Here is a 27,543-nt window from a genome sequence, read left to right on the forward strand (position 1 = left end):
CAAACCATTCAGCACTGGGTAACACACACCAAGGGGCAGACTATTTCAAGCTATCACAACGTTTTACAACCTTCAACCTGACTGACACGCTCGATGTGAACACAACAGAAACATGAAAAGGAGCACAGGGACAACTTGGATCTATCTTAATGTGGTTCTATTCTGAATCCACAGGCACACTTAGTGAAGGTTTCATCAAGTCTGATAGCTGTATAAACAATTTATACGTTTTTCTCACTCACACCAACAAGACTCGATTGTTTTCAGCACTTTTCTGCAGTACGTTTCTGTTTTTAATGAGAAAATGATTCCAAGTTCGTTCCAGTTTTTGCTAAAATCAGTGCTTGGCCATCATGGACTGATACGTTCCTTTCTACTGCAGACAGCACAAGTGACAAGCTAAATGACACACAGCTTCCTGCATCACAATTTACTGTATAACTTGAATTATCATTCATTGTAAGTGAGGAATGTCTCCTGGCAGCAAGCAATCAGTTACTTATAAACAGCTTGAAATATTCAAATCTGTTTTAGTACCTCTTGACATCTTCTTTGAGAAAATGACAAAAATTAATTATTTTTAGACATCACCTGCAGTTATCCTGAAGACAGGCCCTTTGTTTTACAAGGTAAAATAATAGAAGGTGGAGTCATTGTGTGTGTTTATGTGTGCGAGAGTTCTTACTTTAGCAACGTCTCCCTCTGTGGCACGGAAAGGTAACCCTCTCATATGGACAAAATGGCCGCCATGGAACCCTGAACAACTATCAGCTTGACCACTGTAACCTTGGCCGGCCATCCCTGAGCACAAACACGACGACAGATCATCTCATTTAGTCACAAAGAGGAGAGAAGAAAAACACACAAAAAAAAAACTCAAGTGTGAGAAAAATGTTCTTCAAGCCTCCTTGAAGAAGTTTGTTCAACGTTTTAAAATAATCTAATTTGAACTAAAAGCAACAAAATAAAACTTCAAACGTTTAGATGATGAATTTAAAAAGGAAACTGTTCAATGTAAACAAAATGTTCAGCCTCGTCAGCTGGGATGTTGCTAAACTGCTTCACTGGGACTAAACAGAGGCTTTCAAACATTAACTCAGCCCAGACTTAATCAAAGGTTAGAGAGTAAATCATTATTGGACTTTACCTCGTCCTCCTCGTTCTCCTCTCACTCGCTCATCGAACATACCGTTTCCAAAACAGTAGTTGTTGAAACCATTGTAGCCGTCAAAGCCACCATAACCTACAGAGACAACAGAACAAAACAGTCTGAGCAGACTGCTCACAGACTGCTCCAAACAAAGAAACAGGACTGAAAAACTCTTCAACAGGAGGTGGAATTCAGTAATTAAAAAAATAAAAATAAAAATCTAGATGACGCCTGTGTGGTTTTTTACACAGCCAACAGAATGTTTTTGAATTCACTTACTCGTTTAATATCTCACATGGCCTGTTTTTTTTTTTTTGTTTTTTTTTAAGAAACCAATATGAAACATCCAAAGTACATCCATTCTATCCGAAAGAAATACGCATTTAGGCAAACTCTGTAAACAAGTGAGAGGTTTAAGATGCTAGAAAATAAATGTTTTATTGAAGCCTTTTTCACCATCGACCTCAACACATACAGGCACCTGATGGATCTAAAAAAAGAACCGAGCTTACCTCCTCCATAGCTGCCTCCGCTCCTCATTGTGTCCATCAGAGCCCCACCACGGCCAGACCCCGCCCCGAAAAAGCCTCCCCTGGGGCCTGTCATCATGGGTCTATCATACGGGCCTGGTCTCTGGGCTCCCATCCCACGCCGGGGCAGCTCGTAGTAGGCTCTGATCTCATTACGACTGCTCTTAAAAATCTCTATATACCTGAAATATGAGATGCCCAGTGGGTGGAAGGTGACGGAGTAGAGAGTTAAGGTGTAGAAATGGCTGAGTTTGGTTTACATATATAAATAGGAATTGTGTCTAGTATCTAAACAGGGTTTCTTAACATGAAGTTGAGTGTCTAGATACTGAACAACCTCAACAGAATCTCATCATTAGCTGGCCTTAGGGTTGTATTAAACAATGTCTACACCAATCTCTCCTTTTGTTACTGACAGAAAAGAAAAAGAAAATCATTTTTAGACCCTACATTTCTGATTTAACAGATAGAACTAGTACGTCATGAGCTACACCTCTTCACTTATACCCTGTTTCATAGAAAATTATCAATTAATTATAAAATCAGTAAAAAATAGGAAAGAAAGTGCCAAATGATGCTCTAACAATTAAATAGAGCTCCCAGGACAAGGATGGCATACATTAAAACAGTTACTCACACCGTCTTTAGCTTCACACATCCCTTTTCAACCCACAAGTCAAGATGTCAACGTTTATGTAAATACATTAAAGTCATCCCATTAGCATTTAACAAATGTTACATGACCCACCCATTAAATTGACCCGCTTCATAAACGTTTTACCATAATTATTGGTGCAAACCAGCCCATGCTTTTCATTTAACCTTCACATCACCACCCAATTAAAACCATAATGACTCTAACAAGACCACCCATTAAATACTACAATAGAAGCCAAACCCAGTCCAGCCCGTCCTCTTCCCGTCTGTCCCACCTGTGCCCTATTCTTTCCTTGTGTTTCCCCAGAGCCTTTTCTGCTATCTCCTTTGAGGCAAACTGCACGAAGGCTTCCCCTGTGCTCCTCCCCTGGTAGTCCACTGGCAGAGTAATCCCATTTGGCACGATTCTCAACCCTTCAACCCAAGCACACATAAATACATAGGTCGGTAGGTAGACTCATAGATGTAAAGAATAAATAGAACAACACCCACTGAATCACTGTAGCTTTCAGCATTAGTACATGTCATGGCAGCAAAAAAACATGGGATGTGTATTCTGATTAGACTGCATTAAAAAGGGGTTTTCAGGGAATCCTTTTCCACCTGCAAGATGCCCAATTAGGACAGTGAAATATAAAACAACCTGGAGTCAGCAGCTAGTCATTTAAAATGTGCATGTACACAAACAATTTCCTTTTTCACAGAATCAAAATTTCGTTCACTGCCTAAATGAGCTGTTATTAGCAGTAAATGAAACAGCTTAACACTGACTCCAGATCAGTGTCATGTGTCTACCGTCTGACAAACCAACCAGGTCCATCCTGTCACATGATAACAGGGGCCTATAGCACAAACATCACTTCAATAAATGCGTTTAAGTAGCACTAATATAAGAGATAAGTCAACACAGTAGGACTATGCTACAAGGACAATTTACATGTTCCCTTCCTATAGACCACGACACACTCACAGGATGAAAGAACAACAGATCCCACTTTGGTTTTTGAGATAGTGTTAAGGTTAAAGTGCAGATAACATATTTTTTTTCATAATTCAGCAAAAGACACATTTACTGGTGGAGTGGTAACGTTTAAAAAGGAGCCAGCAAATGTAAAGTGAACACTTTTGTTTAAACTAAATACCAGAACATTTTTTAAGACACTACAGTCTGATATAAATTCTTCTTGTGTTTTATTTGATGTCCTACTTGACCTTAAACTAAAATAAATAAATAACTAGAGCCTTCTACACTTGCAAAAAAAGAGGAGTTTCTCCTGCCAGCTGCCTAATATTTGTCCACATGAAGTCTGAGTGAGCTGGTGTATGAGCGCAGCAGGATGTAATGTGGATAATTCACTTTGAGTGAGTCAGGAGGATAGCAGGGACCGTCCTCCCAAAATTCTTTGCAAATGTTATCAGGAGTGCATACGTAAAGGCGGCTTAAGTGTTGAGGGTCGATGAGTGTTTGTCATCAACTTATTTTATAAGATCTTTCTTTTTTTGAATGAATCCTATCAAGGCGTATTATGTGATATATATCCAACTAAACTGTTTATTTAACCTGGCATACATCAGGTATTTCTTTTGGTGTTTGTTCCCATGTTTCTGTTTTACATAGCAAGTTAAAAATGTTCCTCTGAATATTAAAACGCGAGTTGAAGTTTTGTGATCACCCTTTCCCAAAATTAAAACACTTTTCTTCAGACTTACAGTACCATCAAATGAAGAACACAGACAAGACCTGAAAGTGCAATCATGTAAATACCTGAGAAAAACTGAACAATCTCCTCCTTGCTACAGCCAAAGGGAAGGCCTCTGAGTCTCAGCATGCAGCCACTACAGCTGTCGTAGTCAGCAGGACCGCTACGTTTCAGCACCCAGTCCATTTCACTGCGGTTTGACTTGAACACTGACTCAGAAACAGAAACAGCGACTTGTCACAATCACACACAGTATTTTAATATATAGCTCATATACAGTCTGGGAAACACACGGGTGACAACAATAGTGGGCTACAGAGTAGGTTGCACTTTCACTTTTGTGTAGTTAATGTAATATTATATCCCTAATCCTCACTCCACACAGGGTAACCACTCAATGTTGCGTCAGTCCGTTACGATGGTTTCCATTTCTTACCCTCTATGTATCTGTGTCCCATGTATTTACGGTCCTTGGAAAGGGCGTTCTTGAAATCCTCTGACGTTTTCAGCTCAATAAAAGCCTCTCCACTGGGGCGGCCTTCTTTAGAGTAGGTGAAACACACTCCATTTACTTTCCCAACGATGTCACAGTCTGTAAATAAGTAAGAATGCTTGAGATTTATTTTATTTTATTTTTTTAATGGATGCCTTGCCTACTCGTAGACGTTTTCTAGCATAAAGTAATATTTCATATCTTACAATTACAATATATTCAAACTATGAAGAAATCTGTGTGTCCTCTCACCTGAGAAGAAACTGGCGACCTCCTCTTGTGTGCAGGACCATGGTAGCCCTCTGATCCGGACAACATAACCCTCTTCATTCAGAGACATCCTCACCCCCTCACACAGCAGCAACACATCAAATCACTGTGTACATATATTGATATAAAAATAAAGACACACCCACAGACAGTCAAGTGTTAAGTGAAGCTGAGCTGCATGTAACCCCTTGTATACGTGTATTCAAGAATGAACACAGTCTGCAGAAGTTGCACCTGTACCTCTCATAAACACTTGCATTATAATGTCTTTATATTTGCATTGTCCATCTTATCTTTTTTATTATTTTTTAGGTCTGCCTTTTTAAAGTCTACCTTTCTATTAATGCTTCCATATGCAATATTAAAAACACATGTAGCCCGTGAGGATAAACATTTGGTGGAGGATAAACAGTATCTACATTTAAAATCAGATCAATTAAAAGCCTTAGTGTTAAATATAAAACACTTGAGCTCTTTAATGTAAGTTGTGTCAGCTACAACTACAGTTAAAAACGTGATTACTTCCTCTTTGGTTGTCTTAGCAAACGTAACCTTTGTCAAACTTTCACTCACATTTAAATCTCCTAAAGTACGCCGACAAGAAGACGGGGTCTTTCCCCTGGTGAAGTTACTTCACAGATCTTACAGATGAAGAGTACAACCTTCATACTGAGTTAGCTAATGCTGCTAATGCTAGCTCGATAACATTAGCAGTTAGCAGGCTAACAGTAGGACTGTCAGCGGTCAAACGTACGAGGCAAACAGGTTCAACTCCCAAAGGTCGCATGCTGTCACTGTTTGATAACACATGCTGCCTGCTACTAATATGTCAGGCAGATACAAGAAATGTCAGAATACGATCAAAATAGCTTACAGTCGTCTCTTGTCCCACGTCTCCAACTCCTGTCCCGAGCCTCAGGTGTCACTTCCAGCAAACCAGTCCAGCAGGTATGTTCTCGCGAGAATTGGAAAATAAAACAAATAAAAAAAATTAAAAAACGCGTTGGTTTTCTTTAAATTTGAAAAACAAAACAAAAGTTATATCTGTGTCATATTTTACCTATTTTGGGAGGTACACTTATGAGAGGACAGTTGAAGTCTAATAAACATATTTTGAGGAGCTGTAAAATACATTGCTTTAAAGATTGGCTATTCATATTCATAGGCTGTGTTTATTTATAATTATAGTCATTTTGTGATTTGGTGGAGAAATTAAATCATAAGCTTTTCAATTTATTTTATAATCTGAAAACTTTGTTATATTTGGTTTGATAAAGCACATCACATTTTAAATGCTAAACTACATGAGTAGACCTATACACTAAAAAAAAAGACCAACCATGCGAGCGTTTTATGTGAACATTATTAATAATAAATACATCACACTGCTAGTCACCGTATTTATGGCTTGGAGTGTCAAACATTTGAACACATTTGAAACCTAGTGGCGGCAGTACACTTATTCCTGTTGAATATCTGGCAACCCTGACGCTGACGCCGAACCTGGGGAGGGGTCGCAGACTGACGGGGTAAAGTCCTCCAACTGCAGGTCCGAGTCTTCTATCGCCTTCAGTGGACACTTTAGTGTCAAACCCGCTTACTTAATAATGGAAATTTCAATATTTACGGTCGATGCCTTCACCAATTTACCTTTCAAAGGTAACCCTGCAGCTGTTTGTCCACTTTTGCACGTGAGTAAGGATATTTTTGGTTTAATACATTTTGCCTAATAATCGTGCAGTGTTGACTCAGGCGATCTGCATTTAGAGATCTTTGTGGTTTGATGCATGATAATCGGACTTGCACATTATGTAGAGTTGGCAAGTTACAGTTTCTCGTGTGTCACCTCGTTTTATAATTAACTTTAAAATAGCCTAAATAATATAAGCAGTCTCATTTTTGCATGTCGGTGGTTTATGTTGATTTCATATGACAATAATATGAAGGTCAGTGCTCGTGTGTTGTACGTCTTTAAGGAGCTGAGTGATGACTTATATCAGAAGATAGCTACTGAGATGAACCTGGCAGAAACAGCCTTCATCACCAAGATCAACCCCTCTGACAATTTCACAACAGGTAAGATGTTATTGATTTAACATATTAGAATTGCATAATCATTATTTTTTATTATAAATATTAGTTAGTTAGTTAGTTTGCAATCCTTAGTCCCATGTTTGTTGTAAAAGCTATTAAAATGGGAAAGAAATAACTGATCTACTAAAAAAGATGTTGATAACCACCTATGAGTGTTGAATGAAACAAAAGGCATCTTGACTTTGCTTTGCTGTCACAGAAATAGGTTTTCAAACCCTCAACAAATGGGTTTTTTTTTTCTGCCAGTCTTGACAAACCTCACTGACTCTACCTATTCATTTGAATGTTTTGAAACTCTACTTTAACTGATAAGAAAACAGACATTAAATAACACGGGTATAAAGTCAATAAAGGGATAAACATTTTAGACCATGTTTTCAGACATTATCATTTCATATTAAGCTGTTGACCTCTTTACAGTTCAGCTGAGCTTGGTATGCATGTTCTTGTGTGCACACAAAATGGAAAAAAAGCATGTTCTCAGCAGTTAATGTTCAAAGCAAAGCTAAGAGTTGCATTGTTGTGTTAGAGAACAATGCAATGAGCTGTGACAGTAAAGAATGCAGTCATTTAGTGGTTTTGCACACCACTTAAGAATCTAAACTATAATGCTAAATAGTACGGTTTGAAAAAACATTTACTGTTAAGCACTTTGGCTGTGTACCAATAGACTTAAGTTGGCATTATCATAGGATTGGTATTTTAGTGTATTGAATGCATGTAAGAACATATAGTTGTCTCCCTGTTTGTCATACCTCTAATTGTTATTGTTCACTTCATACAACTCTTCAACATGTTAGCTTCGTCATTGTGATAATGGTGGCTGGATTTGAAGTAAATCATTTTCTTTTAACTGTTTCAGATAATTGTGGACTTTTTTTACAAGTTACATAAACACGCAAGTGTTAAATTATCCCTTTGACAGTGTGATGTGATTAACAGGATCGAGGTTCCGCCTTCGATGGTTTACACCCACCAATGAAGTGAATCTGTGTGGTCATGCAACTCTTGCCTCTGCAGCAGTGCTGTTCAAGTATAAAAGTAAGATACAAAACAAAAAGTATACATAAAGAGTAAATCAGTCCTAATTTAATGCTGAAAACAGTCATGTGTTGACCTTGTCTGGATAACTGTTAAATACACACAAAGAGACCTATTCCCTCCTGTATTTGTTTTTTTACATGTTAACACTTGAATATACCTAGTTCGCCAGCCGCTCATGAATCATTCAACTCTATTTGTACATTTTATGTCTGTTAGAAAATGAGAATTCTGTAGTGGTGTTTGAGACCAGGAGTGGAGATCTGGCTGTCAGCCAGCAGGGAGAACGGTACAGCATGGACTTTCCTCTTAATCCACCTGCACAGGAGGTACAATATGTCTTTGTCTACAGTCTGTGGCCTAATAATTACATTGGGATACAATAGAAGAACCAGACAATCCTGGTTTACCCCACCCTCACATGACCTGACAGAACCACTACTGACTGTCAATTTTGGTTTGGGGCTACCTTTGTTATTGTCTAAAATGTTGGGCTAATACATATTGCACTAATGAAAATTATGCTTTTTCTTATTCATTATTAGTAAAATCAAAGGGAACTATTACTTATTCCATTAAAATCCAGAACAAGTAGGGAAAGCACTCATGTCAATAACAATATCCCAAGTTTATTGTTAGTTGTGTAAATCGGCATCACTAAGCTTGCAGCTTTCCTGAAACACAAAACACACTCTAAGCTGTATATGCAGTCCTAACTTTTTATTTCTCTTCAGGATCCCAGTGAGTTTAAAGACATCATCAAGGTCAGTCAAACCAATCTGTGAATGCAGATTCCTGTATCACTGTATACTTAAAACCTGTATCCATATAAGATGGACAAGTGTACATATTGAACCATCTCTTTACTTCTGCATGTGTAATAAAGGCTGCAGTTGGAAATCACCCAATCCAGGATGTTTATCTGAGCTCCAACACCAAGAAACTTATGGTTCGACTCGCTGACAGCTGTGACAGGTTCTTATACTCACACTCACACACGGACAGATCGATGGACTTGGGTTGACGCTCAGCGACAACCTGTGATGAGCTCGAAAGTTTTTGTGATTTAGCTCATATGCTACATGTGTGTTTTGTCAAGGTCAGTGCTAACCAGTCTGAAAGTTGACCCTGTTGCTCTTCAGAGCAGTGAAAGGAGTGGGAGAGTTAAAGGACTAATCCTCACTATAAAAGGTACTTCCAGTAGTGACACTGTTGTTCTATGTTGCATCATAATGTCCTAAACATACATGATAACAGAGCATTGTTGAGACCAGCACTGTGTGAAACTTCAAGCTTCGTTTGATCAAAATGCTTCTCCTTTAAAATCTTTCTTATATGTCAACAGGATCCCCAGACTGCCAGCCAGGATACGACTTCTACTCTAGATATTTTTCCCCATGGAACGGTATCCCCGAGGATCCAGTCACAGGTAGACCACTATTTATACCGCCCCTACTACAGCTTCAATGGACACAGACAGACCATCGTTGTTGGGTTACATTATCATATGATTCTAAAATGTCTTGAATTGTTACAGTGTCTCCATTATTATGATTTTTTATTATTATTAAGGATCCTTTTAGTTTTTAATAATGCACTTGTCTCTATACGTCATAATTCAAAGACTGTTTCTGTTAAGTTATATTCACTTGCCACAAGCAATCTGTCAAAACAACTGTTTACAATTTTCCAAATAGACAGTTGTTCTGTTATAACCCTGGACTAGAGTGTTGCCACACTCAGTGCAAGTCTCACGAGACTTGTTACACAGACGTGACTAGGTACGTAACTGCTGTCATGGTTTCAGTAGGTTCATCTGGCCCTCTTGGGTTTATGTAAATGTAAGGTACATTGGGAAAGTTATTATGACTCCGAGTCAATTAACCTACACCAAAGATTTAAAAGTAGGTTTGATCATGAAGACAGCAGGAGTATTTTTTTCTCGACACTTAGAGATGTATAGGAAAAGATCGGCAAAGAGAAGAAAGGATCTGCATAGTCTGCAGGGGTCACCAAGATCGACACTAAATTTAAGATGCTTAAATATTTTTGCATACACGTTTTGCAAAATGACAAAAACAAACTCTTTGACTGTTTGACTGTCATGCAGTCAAGTTGAAAATGTAAACTTCTAATGTGCTTCTTGCGAAATGTTCCAGTGTCAAGACGTTTTATGTCCCTGCAGGTTCTGCTCACACTGTGCTAGGAAGTTACTGGTCTAAGAAACTGGGAAAGAAGAAACTTCTGGGTATTATAATCATTCAGTATCATAATTTATCTCACACTTGTTTAACTCTTGAGTTCATATTCACTAAGCCACGAAGCAATCATGTTCAGAAATGAAGTAACTGACACTCATTTGATCCTGTGTTTTTGTGTAGCTTACCAGTGCTCTCGACGAGGCGGGGAGCTGGAACTAGAAGTGAGGGACGACGGGAGAATCAACATAGCTGGACAGGCTGTCTTTGTACTGCAGGGAACAATCACACTGTAGCCACACACAGGCAAAGCAGAGGGCTGTGGACGATGGGTCAGTGGTGATGTAGCTCATTCAGATTGATAACCGTACCAGAACATCACTCATGTCAACATTTTGCAGGACAGAACGAAGAGCTCCCACTTTTTTTGGACTGGAAATATTTATTCAAAAAATAAAAATCACTTAAATCTAGAAGACAAAAAACTAAACACAAAAACAAACTATGGAAATGTTGCATTCACAAATTGAAGGCAGAATCACAGTAACTCTGGTCAATGTCTGACGCTTTCATCACAGGAAGTTAATCAGCAGTGAAACGATCCAAACTCAACAGCATTTGTAGAAGGTGAAAGATTTTAAGTATAGGTTCCAACAACATCGTTTCATTTTGTGACCCTGTTGTCTGAACAGCCTTAGATCTGCTTTTATATTCTGCTGTACGCAAAGTAATTCAACAGAACTCTGTATTACTTGATTCTATTACTGATGGTACTTACCTTTTTTTCTCTAAATTAACAAAATGTTTCTAAACCACATTGTATTGATTTTTTACTGAATTATACCAATAAACTGAAGTGCCTTCCAGTTAGCCATTGTCATCATTGATGAGATATATATATATATATATATATACATACAGTTAATTCCCCTTAATAAGAAATCACATAAAGCTCCTCTCCCTTCATAAAATAATCAAGTTTTATCCGTTAAAATAAAGAATGTAGTTCAGACTGAAAGTGGTACCAGATGTGTTATTTTATCACAGCTTTCAAAAATCTGTTTTGTTTTTTCATCCTTGCATTCAGTCGACTGCTAGAAATGTAAGAGCTTATTTAACTACTGTAGTCCAGTGACATTTAACTCTAAACTAAACTGAGGTGGTTTGTAAACGATCACGGAAAGCAGCAGCCTAAAATACAGTCAGTTTATTTCTTGAGGTATTTGATTAAAGCTAGAAAATAAAAAACAGTTAATATTCCTAAAGAAGTGTTGAAGCTCTGGACCCTCATCCATCACAGTGTTTAACTGGAAGACCACACTAGCTCTATAATAGTACCGGTAGTCTTTTGTGTTTCACTACATTAACCCTTTAGTTTGTCAACATCACATTTCATAGCGTCAATATCAAGTGTTTTGCATTGAGAACTGATCAGTATTCATTCACAGCTGTGGTCGGTAAGGTCTCTTGTTCACAAAGCTCGTTCAGTCTGAGATCACCTTCTTAAGACTGGCCTTCCACCTGCACTCATGTCACTGTACATCTTTCAGGCCTGTAGATCTACAAATGTTTAGAAGTTGCTGAATAGTGTTCAGTTAACATTCATGTCAAGCTCTTTATAGAATAATAACTTTTATCTATTCTAAAACCTAAAAGTTTTGACCAGTACGAATCAGACAAGCTGGCTCCTTAAATAAGAGAATCAATGACACTCCACCGAATGGTTGTAGGGATGAACTCTCGCTGTATCATAAGGTGATGTGAAGGGAATGTAGGTTTGTATATTCTATTTATCACAGCACAGAAATTTAAAACAATGCTCCTATTTTTGATCACAGACTCTTAGCACACAGTGGTTTTGCAGTCAGACGCTCCCCTGACTTCACATTGTAACGGGCAGACATGAATCGTGGATTCACAGACTTCAGTCACAGGGACATGTTCGGTAAAGCTTTGTGGGCACCAGGCGGGAGCTGAATAATGTGAAGTTAGCATTAAGGGAAAAAAACAAACAAACTTTGAAGACACTGAAAACATAAGAAATACAATGTGACAGTGACATGTTACGGGAAGAAAAGCTGCACTAAAGCAGCTCTGTAGACACATCCAGCATTTGTTCAAACACTCGCTGTTCATCAGACCTTTTTCAGTTGCGCGTCAGGTTGAAACTGCTGAACAGTTGTAAAGTACGAAATGTGTAACGTACCAATTTATGACTCTTTCATAACCCATTCTGTATCACCATAAAGAAAAGAGGTTCTGTAATAGTGCCATCTTTTAACGTGTATTTAAAGGATATCATGTTCTCCTGATGGAGATGGTTCAGGAGTTTCTCCACAGGAGCGTAGCGTCGAAGCGTTGTGGCCGAGCCCACCATCAGCAGCTTGTGTTTGGCCCTGGTGATGGCGACGTTGAGGCGACGCCAGTCCTTCAGCAGCTCTCCTAACTGGGAGAATCAGTCGTTTGTTTGCTTGTTCGTGCAGAGATTTAAGCACAAAGAAAGGAGCGGAAAGAGACAGACACTTACATGTCCCTCCTCTGCAGTGCTCCTGACAAAAGACAGAACGATCACACTCTTGTCTCGTCCCTGATATCTGTCCACTGTGTTCACCTCCACACCAGTGAAAGGCGAGGACTGCAGCAGAGCAGAGATGCTCTTTAACTGCTGTCTGTAGGGGGCGATCACGCCGATGTCACTGGGTTTACACCCACCCTGAGGAGAGAAACATAAGCTGGACTCAGTATGACAAACTGCATATACGTCGCTTTGTTTTCACACCTCTTCTACTTTTATTCACTGCATTAAAAAAATACTCATGAGACAGAAAAACCTAGACAAACTTAACACTTCACGAAACATAAACATGTTCTACCTTTATCAGCAATGAAAGCAGCTTGTGTACGAGAGCAGCCTCAGTGTGATTGCTAACACCTCCTTGCTCCACAGACTCGAGTGCCGGCACCTGAAGCAGGCAGAGGAGAGCACAACTAATGAACGCTCTTCAGACAGTTTTCGCTAAAAGTAGCTGAAACATGTAGGAGAGCAACTGTTACATTTAAATTCAACTCAAATTTGTCAAGGTAGATGTTTGACAACGGTAACAAATCCTGCATTTACACAGCTGGAACCTTTGATTTATTTTTTGTAATTTTCTGATCCAGCCTCGCTGTCGTTTCTACCTTAAACAAAGTGTGACGTGCAATGCAAATTCTACAAACCATTGAGCAATCTAGGAAGCAAACAGGGTTGCTGGGCAACAATGTGGCCTGCACCCAAGCCAGGTCGCGCTGTGGATCAGTGTCAGAGCAGGACCTGAGCTCTGACTGGACAGAGAGCAGGAAGGGCAAAGTGAGCAGAGCCTCGGCTGTCCTCTCTGAGCCGCACTCCAGCCGGCCCTCGTACATCAGAGAGTTACTGAGAGACATGATCTGCCTATAACACAGAGCACACACAGCCTTTATGATGGAGGGCATAGCTTCTGAACTATACTATGTTGTTATGCATTAGTCGTGTAGATAGAGTCAAGGTTTTCTGTAATGCCAAAGAAGGACTGAGGAGCCACAACAACTCAGATTATAATCAGTAAAGGGTTGTATGTTGAAGTTTAACATCATGCTTTAGTCGTGTTTTTTTTATTACAAACACAAATTGAAGCCTTACTTATAAAAGAGACTCAATGGTGAGTTGACAATAAAAGACTGTGTTTAGAAGGTTCACCTGTTCATCCTGTACTGCACATTCAGCTGGACCACTGCTTCACTATGGAGCTCGAGTCGCTTAAACAGACTTTCATCCATCCCAAGTGACCTATAGGAAAACATAAAGAAACACAAAATGCTGTTACTAATGACTCTTATTCTGCATTACATATCAAACTGAAGCTGCATGCTAAACCTTGAATTTAAACAAACACGTAGGGCTGACCGTCAAAAACAACTTCTTACTTACCATGTCTACTAAAAGTTCTTCATTTCTATTCGTTCAAAAATGAAAAACACCTTTTTTTTTTTGCACACAAACTTTACCGAGCTTCCTGATTTTGCACTATTGGTGGCAGCTGTTGATGATCCCCAACCAGGACAAATCTCTTGGCGTAGAAGAGGGGTCCCGCACAGATTGGCTGGCTGATCTGTGAAGCTTCATCTACGATGCAGAAGTCAAAGCGTCTGCGGGTGAAAATGGGATGTTTGATGCCCATACAGGTGGTTCCAACAACCAGCTGGGAAAGAGAAAGGAGCAGAATGTGGTTGTTGGATGTTAAAGGATTTCATTGAACATTTTTAAGTTAAAATATTGACGTTACACATCTTTAAAAAAATAAAAAGTATTAAAATCAGAGCAGATTTGTACATATATATATCAGGCAAAGTCTACTCATCACCTCCTTGTTGTAAAGCTGTTCCAACTCTGACAGTGTGTGAACTCCCTTTTTCCTCAAACTCTCCTCTGTGTAAGGCAGAATGTCGGGATGAACCTGGAAAAGGTGACAAGACAGCAGAGGAGGAATCAGAAGGGTTCAAAGAAGCCGAATACTGTGAGGAACAAAGGAAGAGATCGAGCCTTGACGTGAACTTCTTCTTGGTGAGCTGTTCCTTTAACACTTCAAAGATGATGACACCAAGATATTTAAAATGATTGTGTTGAACTCTTTTGTTTGCTCAAAGAACTTTTTTTCCCCTCCTTTTTGAATATCAGCTCACCTTCTGCCCCTGCCCGAGACGCAGAAACCCAACCCGGAACCGCTTCAGCTTCAGCAGGATGTTGTCCACAGCAGAGTGTGTGTAGCTCGTCAGCAACACACTGAACCCACAGGCGTGAAGGATTCGAACCTGCAAGACAAACAGAGGGAAAGACAAAGGGCACAAAGGACAGTGAGAGTCGTAGAGTGTGGAGCTATTATAAGTGTAAATTAAAAGTAAGGAGATGTTGGTAACTATGCCAGCTGGGGATCACGCTCCAGTGTTCGGGGGGGGGGGGGGGGGGTCGGATGTTTTATCAGGCAGTGTTGGAGAGAATCATTAGATGTGGGAATCTCTGTTGGTGATTTAATCAGTGTGTTTACGTGTGGGCCGTTTAATTTTTTTCTTGGTCTTTTGTATACATGAGAGAGAGAGTCTTACATGTGTGCACATCACATCATTGAGCACATTTTCAAACACTGATTAGCAGGAGCAGACGACGGTTTCTAAGTAGTTCTGCATCACATCTGACCGGCTCGACTTCAGTTTTGTTCATGCACATGTAAGAACGGCAAACGCCGTAAAAACAATGTGGTTCATTTCTGTGACACATGATGCGGTTGGAATCGTCGTAGTTTTTCCTGGAACCTTAAATTTGACTTCTGAAGAAGTCGAGAGAAAGTATGTCGAATAAAGTCGCCCCGACCATTTCCAGATTTAAAAAGTTCCACTTGCTGTTGTGTTACAGTAGATGAGCCTCGAGTAACCAGCCTTATCCACGAGATTGTGGTCAAACTAAAAGTGCAGAAGGACATCAGCAGCACTTAAGTGATTATAACTACATTAAAAGAGTCACATTTAACAGGTATTTAAAAATCTGCCTTGATTTCAATTAAGACTGATGTTGATTTCTGTTAGTTTTTTTTTTGTTTGTTGTTGTTGTACCTGGGGGTTCTAATCTTCTTTGAGATAAAAGAAAAGGGGGGGGGGGCCTTCTTGGAAAAACAGGTTGGCAAATGTATTGGATAATTACTTTCTGTTAAAATACATGGGCTGTCCTTCTCCTGAGCCAACACTTCAGACAGAAGGTCCTGAAGAATCACATCCCTCTTGTGTTATTTTTTACTCTTTAGGACTAAGGTGAGTTTTTGAGATCATAGTAAAACAGTTACCAGGGTGCAGATGGTGGTGGTTTTGCCTGTGCCTGGCATGCCAACAATCAGTGTGTAGTCTTTGGATAACAGCACCTTCTTCATGGCCTGCTTCTGGGGCTTATTGAGACCTACAAATCCATGAAATGATCAGTCTGAGATTCACATTCTCACATAAGTCATCAGAAGTCACATAAGAAAGTTATGGTTTTATAAATGATTTAAAGATATAAAATCTTCTAATCAATAAAACAGGTTATTTCTACCAATATGGACAAGATTAAGAAATTGGTTAAGGGATTTGTAAAACAATTTAAAGAAACTTCATCACCTTTGAGGATGTTGGCGACGATATCTTTGGCCTCTCTTGGCAACACAGAACTGAGGTTTGAAATAAACTCTGGAGGACGGAGGTCAACAATCAGCTCCCTGAGACGATCACTGCAGTCACATGAGACCAAACATCACGTTTTTTTTTTTAAACAGACAACCTGATAAAACGTTTGCTTTACTAAAACATACACGTTACACCCCTTTAACTGAATGCTGTATTTTACTGTACCTATCCTGGCAGTTTTCCATCAGTCTGGAGAGGTTGGTTAGATGAGTGCTGAGGCCCACCACACCTTCGTCCCCATCCAATCGAAACAACACACCGCTGAACTTTGTCAGATCTCTGTAACACACATTTCAAAAAAAAAAAAAAAAAAAAAAAAGGTTTACTACAATTCAGACTATCTTCAAACATGACTGTCCTCTATGTTTCTGCAGGTGTATGTGGATTCACTCTCACCTGTCCAAGGTGCAACTGACTGATGTTCTGCTGACTTCAGACAAGTATCCCGTTGCCAAACCAACCAGTCGACCTTCCTGGTCGCTAACAACAATACGATCTCCACTTGCTAAACCGCTGTTGGTCAAACCCTTCTGTTGAACTGCACAGCTCCGCTGGAAACGATGGAGGAAAACCCCGTCAGACTGCACAGTGACTGCACCGCTCAGCTGCACGTTCCCCACACAGCTCCCACTCTTCTCACTGATAGCACAGGATAGAATATGAGACTTTAAAATCAATGAAGGCAGATACTCAAAGTGTTGAACATCATGAGTGTAAAATAAAAGACTGTAAGCGTCTACGTATGAGAGGCCGGGGTCATACCAGTCCTCAGGCGTCTGGAGCCACACGCGCTTTCTGCCACTCTTGGTCTCCATGGTTTTAGCCTCGAGGCAGCAGAGCAGCAGCCAATGGGAAAAGTATTTTAGATGTTGTGGAGTCAGGTGGCCTGTCTCCTGCTGCACGAAGTCACGCACAACATCCTCAACATCATCTGCAGAGCCGCCACCCATCGCCCTGGAGGAGTAGAAACAGGTGATACAGGTGATGCACAAAGCTGATAGAGGCGAGACATGAATTCTCTAATACTCGACGTTTCCATGGTTTCAGCACTTGTTTACCTCTCGTATAAAGCGCAGTTCCTCCTCTGTGGACAGTACTGGCAGGTTTGTCTGCTTGTCAGGATGTCAGGAAGAGCAGACAGACGACTTTGCTTCACTTCCTTCTCCACACAGTTGTGAATGTGATGAACCAAGGTGTTCCTCAGCTTCAGTAGCTCTAAAGAAGAAGCAGACAGGCTGTCAAAATTCAATTTGTGTTCACTCCGACAATGAGTCACCATATGTTGGTTTAATAAAGAAACATTTCAACAATTTGAAGTCACACGAGTAGCCTTTTTCATTTTAAATAACAGGTTGGTTAAACATGTGTATAGCTCACCTCTGCGGTCCATGTGGCTGGCCACGACAGGGTGCATGTTGCCAGTTTTAAGGTACAGCAGGAAACCAACTTCAGCGTTGTATCTATCCAAGCTCATCAGAGTGTAAAGAATCACCTGCACATAGGAAAAACATGTGTGGGTATCTCCAGGCAATAGTTACTTGGGCACCTAAATCAAATAAATGTGCCTCGTCTTTCATCAGCTTTCACTAGTCTTTGCGTGTGTGTGTGTGTGTGTGTGTGTGTGTGTGTGTGTGTGTGTGTGTGTGTGTGTGTGTGTGTGTGTGTGTGTGTGTGTGTCTGTCTGTCAAGCTGAGCACAACGTGGTCTACAAACCTGACTGCGATGCTCGATGGAATTTGACTCCCGTCCAGTTTTCAGCTCCAGAGGGACAGTCCTCTCCTCCAGGGTTTTGCCAGTACCGTTTCGTGGCCTTTGGATTTGAACCTGCGCCGTCACATCGATTTTCCCCTTCAAACCAAATCTGGGTGACCACACGTTCTCCTCTATGTCAGCCAGCTCGGAGACTGTGACCACAGTGGCTGAGTCCTGGCCCCTGCTGGGAGCTCTGCTGTTGCTGCACGGGCTGAAGTTTTTGAAACAGAGAGAAAATCTCACACACTGTGTTTATCATTATGTTTGATAGGTGAGGAAATTGTTTCAATCCTAAACCGCATTTAAGAATAAGTAAGAGTGAATTCATTACACTGATTTTCTGTGAGTGTGTGTGTGTGTGTGTGTGTGTGTGTGTGTGTGTGTCTACATTTTGAGGCCGATAGCTTTTGGTGTTCGGGAGTTGAGGTAATCTTTCGCCCAGTGCTCCAGTGAAGGCAGATAATCATGCAGCTCCTGCTTCATCTCTTCCTGGCTTACACCCAAACTGTACCTAAAAACACAATGACAACATAGAACACAAGTGTTGGTATTTGTCCCTAACAAGTCACGGTGCAGTCAATTTAATCATGAACATGTTGCATCACTTTTGATGTTTTTGTTTTGCTTTTCTCTCCTGTGGTTTTAATATACTTTGGGCTGTAGCAAGAATTACAGGAAGCTCTAAATGAAAATAGAAAGAAAACAAGTGACCTCAATTACTGTCAGTTTAAAACGAATAAGAAAAACAAAGAATTGTTTATTGTTTTTTCATTCCTGTTGTACTGAACCCGAAAGTCAGGTGAGGTGTGTTTGCTGCTAAACCCCTAAAAAAAAAAAATCATAACTTAGCACACAACAGCTTCTTGATATGCGTCCTCTCTTCTGACGAACGTCATCATGTTTCATCCCAGAAAAGGAAATGCTCTGCAGCACTGCGTTAATTCAATTCAAAGCACTCACATGTCTCCCAGGTGCTGAGGACTATGAAGGGCCTGCTCAGCCAGCTTAGACAGCGTCTCCAAAGAGAAATCTTTAGCTCTCGCTGCTCTCTGAAACACTTCATGGACAATGGTGCCATTCAGCATTTGTTTGGAGCCGCCATCAAAACTCTGCATCACAGCAAACAGACAGGGGCAGAAGAAAGTTTAGCACTGTGTGTTTAAAGTGTTGTGTGAAGTAACTGTACGCACCAAACATTCACACTACTTAAAAAAATATTAAACTTAACAAAATGATCATTTCAGTTTAATTTCATTATTCATTACATTTTATATAAAGCAGCTCTTGCAAGAATCTTTCCTTTCTCATCAAAGATAGAAAAAATATCTCCTACAACTGTTTGAGAACTGTAATGACACTAACTCTAGTAGTGTGCATGTGCGTGATGTAATTGATCGGAAAAAAGTTTGCATTCACAAAGTGCAGAGTGTTCCTTCCTTTTCAGATGTCCGTCACGAAACACACAACAACCAACATAACCGATCAGGGAGTTATTTTCATTTTCTGCACAGCCTTCACCTTGAACAAATCTCCCAGCACTGCTCGCCTCATGCAGCGGACGGAGCTGGAGATGCTGGTTCCTGAGATGAGACTGTCAGGTAGTAAAATCAGGAAGCCCTGCTCCCTGTCTACCAACCAGGACCCAGCATCACAACGACCCTCCAGATGCACCACATCACCCCGACAGACGGGCGTCATCTCCCTGGGAACACACGCAGAAACAATGAATAGGCATGCAAACGACAGAGACGTACACATACTGTATGTAGATTGAAGACCAACAATTCAAAATATAAAAGTACAGATGCTTAATTCATCAGATACTCGAATTAATCATACAGAAATCTGCACATATACAGGGGCAACACATCAGAATTTAAAGTGGTACGAAAAGGAGGCTCTCCGTAAACAAAGCAAAAGGAAACAACTGTTAACATCGTTTACATTCTGAAGCTGCAAACTACCTTCGGGGATGTTAGTTCATTTTTACCTTCCAGTATTTTGAAGCTCATTTGGCTGTGTGCTGATGTAAATAGAGATATAGTATTTTCCAATGACAATCAAACAGTGTGGGAATGAAAAGCGTTTTGCTTTCATGAATATGGGCTGCTCACGGCCCCTAAAGGTGAAAATGTGGTCCACAATGATAAATGTTAGATGACGTAGCATTATGTAAAAGAAAGCAGATCTGCTTGTCACTATCTATATATTCAAGTTTCTAACCTCTCCTTTTTCTGGGAGCTCCTAAATTCTCTCAGGTTCCTCGGGACTGTTGATGAGACCTAAACAACCACCCACCCCTGCCCATCCCATACTACCCTTCTTTCTGCATCTTATCTCATTTTCAAGCCCAGCACAGTTTAGCAGATGGCTGTTCCGTCATGAGCCCGGGCCTGCTGAAGATTTCTGCCTGTTAAAGGGAAGTTTTTTCTTGTCACGTTATGACAGATTAAGCTGGGCTCTTGTAATATAGCCATAAGTAAGGTCCTTTACCTGCTTTATGTAAACATAACGATGAGCATGCTCTTGTTACCTGCTCTTTTGTTAATGTTAACAGACAAAGAGTAAGGTCCTTTACCTGCTTTATGTAAAATGTCTCGAGATAACACCTGTTATGTATTGACGCTATACAAATAAAGATTGATAATAAAGATTGATAAAGATCTCAAAACACAGCATTACCATCCATCCTTCAGCACACAGGTCTCAGTGGGATGTAGAGATTTGGAGCATGTGATGGACAGTGATTTACTGCCAGGCCTCTCCTCAATGTCTAAAACCCAGTAGCGGTTGTTGAGGCCTCCAGAAAGGATGACATGATCAGGCACCTTACTGTTGGGACAAAGGGGATTTTAACTTTCATTAAAGACATTAGCCCATGTGTAGGTAGTCAACCTGAACTAATTGGGTTTTTTACTGGTGTTTTTTAGATTTATCCTCCGTCCCTCTGACAGGTCCTTCAGTATGATCCATCTGGTCAGCGAACCAGCTCTCGTCTAGTTCTTCATCAGGACACGCTGACGTCATTCCTGTTTATTTTTGTGTGGACAGGGTAAAAAAATAAGAAGTGAGCAGCAGATAAAAAAAAAAGAAGCAACAGGTACAGAAAGTGATGCATAAAAAAAATCTGATGTATCTGTTTAATTGAAATCATGATGCAACACCCAACACTGATTTACCTTTGAAAGATTAGCTTTTGACTTTTTCTTCTAAGGCTGCATTACAAGCGAGATGATAGTGTACGTTTGTTTGGAACAAAGGGTCTCTAACACGAACACTTTGAGTGTTAACACTAGTGAAATTAGTGGTTTTTGATAAAAAAGATTCATCAAAGCAGGATGTTAAAAAAAAAAAAAAAAAAAAAAAAAAAAAAGAAAGAAAATGGCCCAATATTTTAGTTTCAGTCAAAGTTGTCTACTATTTGATCTCATTAAAGGCGTACTGTAGTTGTTATAGCAACTTGAAGAATTTACTAAAACATCTTGTAGGTTTGTAATCGAAATATATCACTGACCTTCCCGTCGTTCCTGACCTGATGAGGTCACTTTGTCTCTGTCTCCGTTTGATGACGTCACTGCTGTTCTAACAGCTCCTTTACTTTTCAGGTCGCTCTCATCCTCTATTTTGTTAAAGTCTGTCTTTTTGCCGTTTGAATTTATCTTTGCTGCAGCTGTGAAAGTTTGTGTCCCTGGTTGAGCCGTCAGACTGTGATCATCCTTTCCCAGACGAGTTTGTGGATTTTCATTCGCTTTCAGTTCTGATACCTTCTGCTCTGATATCAAAGTGAAACCAGAATTGTTGCAACTTTTTACATCCTCTTCTTGTTGATTTTTCTGTCGACCCTCTGACTGGTTAGAGGTGAAAAGAGGTGTCTTTAGATTACCAATCACAGGCTTTGTCACTTTCATGTTGGTAGCAATGGGGGTGAGTGGAGTTATTTGTGCTGGTGAATTGGAAGTTCTTGGTCTTTTTGCATTGTGGGACTCAGGTGGAGGGCTGAAGAGTCTTTTTAAGGAGCTTGAACATCCCTCTTGTCTCTTGGTTTTTGTTTCCTCCTCAATTTTTACTCTCCGAACAATCTGCCCTTTGGAGCGAGGACTACGGCAGATGGGGGACAGCTGGCCAAGCTTCTCCAAGTCTGTCCCCGTTCTGCTAGGCACAGGGCTCAAGCGACCAGGATCACTGGATGAAGAAGAAATCTGTCTGATCTGACTGTTGGGGGTCTCTGGCACAGAGAGGAGGAGATCTGGTGAGGAGGGCAGGAGATTTTCAAGGTCCCCAAGGACGCTCCTCTTTAAGGGAGATTGGGGTCCGAATGTTGAGGTTTGGCCCGGTTTGATCTGAGGTTCAGTCTTGTAGAAAGCAATGCCAGAGCAAGACAGCAAGTCCGTAAATTAAAACCACAGAGATACACACATTATTTAATGCATAACATTCAAGTTATTAATGAAGAGTTGTTCCTATAAAACCCAAAGGAAAATGAAAAAAAAAGTGCAGGAACAAAACATGAAAAAAAGAATAGTAAATGAAAAACAGAAGATTTGGAAAGAGACGAAAAGAAATAGAAATATACACAAGAAGATAAAACACACAAACATGTAGGGTGTAACTTTAAATTCACATTACTTTTAATTATCGGTCAAACAAGTCATTTGTTTGAGTTACAAATATATTTTTTGACAATACTTTGTCAAAAAAAACTTTTTAAAAAAGTAAAAGGCAGAAAACAAAGTAAATACATTTAGATAAAAGCACATCAGAATAAATAAAAACAAAAAACAAACATTTGATCACAAAAACATATTAAAATAAGTAATAAAATGTACCGTGTTGTGGTTTTGAGAAGAAAAGAATGATGTGATGTTTTTCTGTCCTCCTGGTACCTTACAAAAAAAAAAAAAAAGATATGTCCCAGCTGCTTTTTACTTCATTGTTCATTCTCTATCAAACTCTTACAAATATGCATTTATATTTATCAATAACTGATGAAACTTCAGGATATGAAAACATGAAACGTGAAGTCATTAAGCAGAAATGGAAATGGTACAGTTTGTGTCTTTCTCAAACAAACAAAAAAGCTCACCTTTGATTTCTTCAGCTTGATCTTATTCATGTTGAGTGACTGCAGGCGTGTGTATTTAAGTCTTTAAGCTAGAGGATCATTAGTTATATAGTTTCAGCTGACAAACTGATATTGTCGCTAACTGGCAGCTAACTTCACAGCCATCCCAAAATAATTTATATTCTTAACAAAAAAACGTAACATCTTCACATCGGTGTATAACTTCCGTAACAGCGATGACTAAAGTTACTGTTCCATCAAAACTACAGCTCAATGTTTGATTCCGTTTCTATTGTCTTTCTGCTTTTTCCTCCAGAGTTGCCAATACGATTTCAAGTCTGCGGCGCCAAAGTTTTAGTTTCGCGCAACGGAAGTGACATCAGTTCACTTCCGCCTGCTCCTTTATTTACTTTTGCGGAAGACGGATCCAGTCATCCAGTCTTTCAAGATTAATACTCTATAATAATAATATATAATAATAAATATAATAATAAAAAAATAATCTCTCGTCTCTTTTTTTCTCTCCTGCCTCAGGCTGACTTGGTGGCGGTGCTCTAAGCGCGCCTCTCGGCAAAATGCACGCGCATCCTTTGTGCAAGTCCGTTCAGAGTTGTGCTGTGATCCAAACAGGGTGGTTTGTTGCTGTTTTCGTAAGGTCTACCCAGACCTTTGTTGTCTACATTTATGTAGGGTGTGACCTTCAGGTTGTTGCCACAGTGTTATATTTATGTTAACAAATCGTTATTTGTCATAATGTCAATTTAGCACTAACTTTGGTAACACGTACTGTGTTCTGTGTACAAGGGAGACCTCTGCTGGACATTATTCTGTATTGTTTGGTCATGTATGCCTGAAATTTTCAGTTTCACTGCACGTGATCTATTTATGTTTGATTGTAAACAGCTTTTGATTGACGGTGCATTTGTTTCCTTGTATTATTTCCTTTAATAAACCACATTAACCTGCAAAGAGATATTTGTATCATTTTGGATTACAATTAAAGACTGTTGAAGAAACTCCTGGATTGCTGCAGTCTTTCTAACAGAAGACTTAGGTCAGACTTGTATATGCCAGCATACTAATAATATTTCACAGCATGTAATGCAACAAAAAGGTTTTATTCAGTTCAAATAAGTAAGAAAAGCTGTCTATCTGCCATCCAGTTTCTCTTATTATTGGGAGTGTCCATTGACTTTAAGGTGGTAAATTAAAAGTGAGTGGTTTACATGGTAAAGTTACTAAGGGAGACCAGGGACAATTGTAACAGTGGGCAATTGTAGCCCGCTCAGTTCCTCCAATAAAAAAACGAGCTGAAGTGATGAGACTTATAGTGCTCAGAAAAGATTCTCTTTGGTTAAAGGAAGCGGGGTCATTTCACAACTTTGGAAGTGTTTTTTTGTTTTTCAACACAAAAAAAAAAAAGTTACCTGTTGGTTGTGCAGTATGTTTCTTCTGCTGGCTGAAGTTGAGTTTAGTGACTGAACATTTAAACTTAGATCAGTTTGATCTTACTATCTCTGCTAAAGATGTTGCTTGAGTAGCACCATTTGCCATAATTTCCCCAATATGTACTGTTGATAGTGTATTCTCACAGTATGAATATCCCACAAAGACTGATATTTTGTGTGTAATATGAGCGCCCTCTGCTGGGGTCCCATCAGACTTGAGCAATGCAACATGTATGTCACTGCCAGCCAGTAATACTCTGTCCCCATAGGTTGATTTGTGATAAACTCTGCTCAATTGCTTTGAAAGACTTTTCTCCTTTGTAAACGTGCTCTTTATCTATGAGGTATGTTCAGGACAATCTCTCTCTTAAATCAATCCCAAGCCCTGTTTTCGATTATATTGTTATGTACTGCTTGCTGAATTACAGATTCACAATTAGTTTCTGAGGTAGCCTTCAAACCAACAGTGAGCTTAATAATGTGTTCCTTTTTTCAGGAGATGTTAAGAGGGGCTGTGAGAGACATGATAGTCTGCCTGACATTTATTTACTAAGGCAACCTATCTTTGGTGGCGTGACATGAACCAAATCACACAAATCCTGTTTCCTCCTAAAGGAGGTCAAGTTTTCATTTAACTTTAACTGATCTTCAGTTTATTTTGGGCTTCATGGAAACGTGCTCAAGCAATGGCCCTGAGTGACCCTTTATAAACATATCTATATGATCTTGAACATTTATGTTGGCAGTGATGTTAGACTCTCCTATATCTGCAGTGCTAATAAGCTGCAGTGTCAGTCAGGTGAGCTGCTTGTCCTCACTGAATGCCAGCAACAGCTAGGAGCGTTTCCAGAGGACACAAGCTTGAGGTCGAGAAGTCAGCAAACATTGAACTGAACAGACCGACCTTGGTTTGATGTAAATATGCAATTAATGACATGAAAGTTGTTGCAGGTTTTTTTTTTTAGCTGTTTTGCACAAGTTGGTGAGATGTTAAGTGTGCTCCCTTCTCATTCACTTTCAACACGTAGGAGTTGAAAAAATAGAATAGTTGGACCAACTTAATTGAATTGTTTCATTTGGTAACATCTAAATAATTAAGTTCTTTGAAATTAACTTTATAAATTCAATTAACACAATTTATTAAGTCAAATAAATCAATAATTTAATTGTTCTCAAATCAATATTTTGGATTAATCCAATTTAAACTTGTCAGTTTTTCTAACACAATAATTTGCATAACCCAAAAGTAAAACACTGCTCATTTCTAAGCTAATTTTATGGTTTCATGTACATGACTTTTTATAGTAACCTTACAATGAAGGTTTAGTTTGTTTGATATAACTTAAATTGGCTGAAAATATGTCAAAAAAAAATAAAATAAAAAACCCTCAATCTGATTGTTTTTATACTTTAGTTTATAAATGTAAATACCCATGAACTTTATTGCCAACAACACAGATTTTAGGCCTCACCTTACACGTTTGTCTTTTTTTAAAACACATACGCAGTAACTGTTAGTAGCGCCACAAACTTCTTTTGTCAGCAAAGTTCAAAATCATGCAACAAAGCATTAAACAAAAATGTCTCACAATCTCAACGCAGTGTTATCACAACTATGAAAAAATGCCAAGAGTATACAGAATCCTTTCTAACCAGCTATAACTTTCCCTACAAACGGAAGGAAACATGTCTGAAGAAAAAAAAACTTGTCAAACTTGTAAAAAAAAAAAGCAAAAGCACAAATTGGCTCTAGGCCATTTGTTGTTCCAGAGGAGGAATACATCGTAGGGTCGTTACTGAGAGTTTTGAAGTTTTCTTTACAGATTGTGGACTTTGGTAGACATCTTGTGCTGCATGACTATTTTAAGGAGCACTTCAAAAGTGAAGCGAAGGGGTTTTGGGTAAGTTAGGTTGAGTACATAAATCAAGCCTCGAAGCAGGGCACACGCTGAGACAACCAAAGCCAGTTTAAGCAACACTTCCACGCCCTCAATGACAATGCCAATGTCTGCAGGTGGCTCCTGTAGTCCTTTCCCCTCCTTCCATATGACAAACACTGCCATGGTCAGCTGCTCCAGAGTCCTACAGAGGGGTACAGGACACAAACACAACCATTAATGGCCTCACTTCTTCTGTGATGAAGTTTTTGCATGATGTACCAATATTTGTTATGTGTTGGACTATATCTTGGCTGGGTGTCTGAGGGCATGTGAACACCCATCGCAAAGTGTCTCAGTCCACTACTAGTTATTTCTTTATTGACTTAATGTAAATAATCAATTTAATACAACCTTAAATTGCAACTCCACTAACATCACCTTTGGCAGGTGGAGCAAACTAATAATTTTAAGTTGGCTCAATTAATGCAAGTCCCTGAAATCTTGTTAATATTTGTGGCATTACATTTTTACAGTCTGCTCAAAAAAGAGACATTACTTAGAACTAACATGTTATGTGATTTGGTAGAAGTTAAAAGTTTCATTGTATCATGCCTACAGAGACAAAACAGTTTGCATTAAGAATCTTATACTTGTTTACTTAGAGCTTCTTCCCATCCATTTTGCACAACTCTAAATCTCAATAACATTTCCAATGTTTCAATGTCCCAACACTAAAAGGCCCCATTCACAAAAAAGCTGCTCATCGTGTTTCGCCCTCTCCCTTCGACAGTTTTCTCACACAGTGCAGCTGTAAATGCCTTCACAGGCGAGCTGCAACATCGTCGTCATAGCAACCCATAGAGACAGGGATGTGACGTGGAGGAATGGGAGGGCTGAGTGCTCAGTCTGCTCCTTATTAATGACACCTCCGTTATGAAAAAGTCGTCATTTCGCCTATTATTAAGTGTCGTAAATGGCACAACAAAATAGTACGACAATTGGTAACGGAGTAACGGAAACTGATGACAATCTGTTGGCAT

General features: G+C 39.5%; 3 protein-coding genes across 6 annotated transcripts in view; 1 reads left to right on the forward strand and 2 right to left on the reverse strand.

Annotated features, from left to right (window-relative positions):
• Nucleotides 1-5,759, reverse strand: part of hnrnph3 (heterogeneous nuclear ribonucleoprotein H3 (2H9)) — a 7,344-nt gene extending 1,585 nt beyond the window's left edge. The window contains exons 1-8 of one of the 2 annotated variants that reach the window (XM_079338988.1): nucleotides 5,675-5,759; nucleotides 4,783-4,906; nucleotides 4,474-4,629; nucleotides 4,103-4,246; nucleotides 2,613-2,751; nucleotides 1,663-1,862; nucleotides 1,148-1,243; nucleotides 686-801 (exon numbers count right to left, since the gene is read on the reverse strand). In XM_079338988.1, coding sequence (XP_079195114.1) covers nucleotides 686-801; nucleotides 1,148-1,243; nucleotides 1,663-1,862; nucleotides 2,613-2,751; nucleotides 4,103-4,246; nucleotides 4,474-4,629; nucleotides 4,783-4,870 — 939 coding nt within the window. In that variant the 5' untranslated portion in view covers nucleotides 4,871-4,906; nucleotides 5,675-5,759. The remainder of the gene's footprint in view (nucleotides 1-685; nucleotides 802-1,147; nucleotides 1,244-1,662; nucleotides 1,863-2,612; nucleotides 2,752-4,102; nucleotides 4,247-4,473; nucleotides 4,630-4,782; nucleotides 4,907-5,674) is intronic. The other variant, XM_079338989.1, reaches the window with a different exon arrangement.
• Nucleotides 4,913-10,999, forward strand: pbld (phenazine biosynthesis like protein domain containing). Of its 2 annotated transcripts, none has more exons than XM_079338991.1 (10): nucleotides 4,913-5,748; nucleotides 6,777-6,876; nucleotides 7,837-7,935; nucleotides 8,155-8,264; nucleotides 8,670-8,699; nucleotides 8,822-8,910; nucleotides 9,035-9,126; nucleotides 9,281-9,364; nucleotides 10,121-10,183; nucleotides 10,317-10,999. In XM_079338991.1, the coding sequence occupies exons 1-10, from the start codon at nucleotides 5,647-5,649 to the stop codon at nucleotides 10,427-10,429; spliced, it is 882 nt and encodes a 293-aa protein (XP_079195117.1). In that variant the 5' UTR covers nucleotides 4,913-5,646; the 3' UTR covers nucleotides 10,430-10,999. The 2 variants fall into 2 exon arrangements, with proteins under 2 accessions (XP_079195117.1, XP_079195118.1); XM_079338992.1 differs by lacking the exon at nucleotides 4,913-5,748 and adding an exon at nucleotides 6,215-6,491.
• A 195-nt stretch (nucleotides 11,000-11,194) lies between these two features.
• Nucleotides 11,195-27,260, reverse strand: dna2 (DNA replication helicase/nuclease 2). 2 transcript variants are annotated; one of them, XM_079338980.1, is made up of 24 exons: nucleotides 27,166-27,260; nucleotides 22,940-22,996; nucleotides 21,628-22,465; nucleotides 21,031-21,142; nucleotides 20,796-20,945; nucleotides 19,632-19,815; nucleotides 19,074-19,222; nucleotides 18,502-18,624; nucleotides 18,075-18,324; nucleotides 17,739-17,853; nucleotides 17,420-17,576; nucleotides 17,124-17,315; nucleotides 16,758-17,000; nucleotides 16,527-16,640; nucleotides 16,296-16,405; nucleotides 15,986-16,095; nucleotides 14,835-14,963; nucleotides 14,516-14,608; nucleotides 14,160-14,353; nucleotides 13,852-13,941; nucleotides 13,353-13,566; nucleotides 13,007-13,096; nucleotides 12,661-12,846; nucleotides 11,195-12,579 (listed from the first exon to the last, which is right to left on the reverse strand). In XM_079338980.1, the coding sequence occupies exons 1-24, from the start codon at nucleotides 27,208-27,210 to the stop codon at nucleotides 12,355-12,357; spliced, it is 4,170 nt and encodes a 1,389-aa protein (XP_079195106.1). In that variant the 5' UTR covers nucleotides 27,211-27,260; the 3' UTR covers nucleotides 11,195-12,354. The 2 variants fall into 2 exon arrangements, with proteins under 2 accessions (XP_079195106.1, XP_079195107.1); XM_079338981.1 differs by lacking the exon at nucleotides 27,166-27,260 and adding an exon at nucleotides 23,197-23,557.
• Nucleotides 27,261-27,543: the final 283 nt, after the last annotated feature.

The sequence above is a fragment of the Symphodus melops genome (assembly GCF_947650265.1).
Source record: "Symphodus melops genome assembly, chromosome: 3".
Classification (NCBI taxonomy): Eukaryota; Metazoa; Chordata; class Actinopteri; order Labriformes; family Labridae; genus Symphodus; species Symphodus melops.

Coding starts and splice junctions, on each gene's coding strand:
- dna2 (XM_079338980.1), bottom strand. CDS start 27,210: ATGTTATTGAGATTTAGAGTTGTGCAAAATGGATGGGAAGAAGCT. Junction 18,325..18,501: donor AAAGCTATCGGCCTCAAAAT/GTAGACACACAC, acceptor CAAAAACTTCAG/CCCGTGCAGCAACAGCAGAG. Junction 17,001..17,123: donor CTCCAGACGCCTGAGGACTG/GTATGACCCCGG, acceptor CTGTGCTATCAG/TGAGAAGAGTGGGAGCTGTG.
- pbld (XM_079338991.1), top strand. CDS start 5,647: ATGTCAGAATACGATCAAAATAGCTTACAGTCGTCTCTTGTCCCACGT. Junction 6,877..7,836: donor CTCTGACAATTTCACAACAG/GTAAGATGTTAT, acceptor TGTGATTAACAG/GATCGAGGTTCCGCCTTCGA. Junction 9,127..9,280: donor ACTAATCCTCACTATAAAAG/GTACTTCCAGTA, acceptor ATATGTCAACAG/GATCCCCAGACTGCCAGCCA.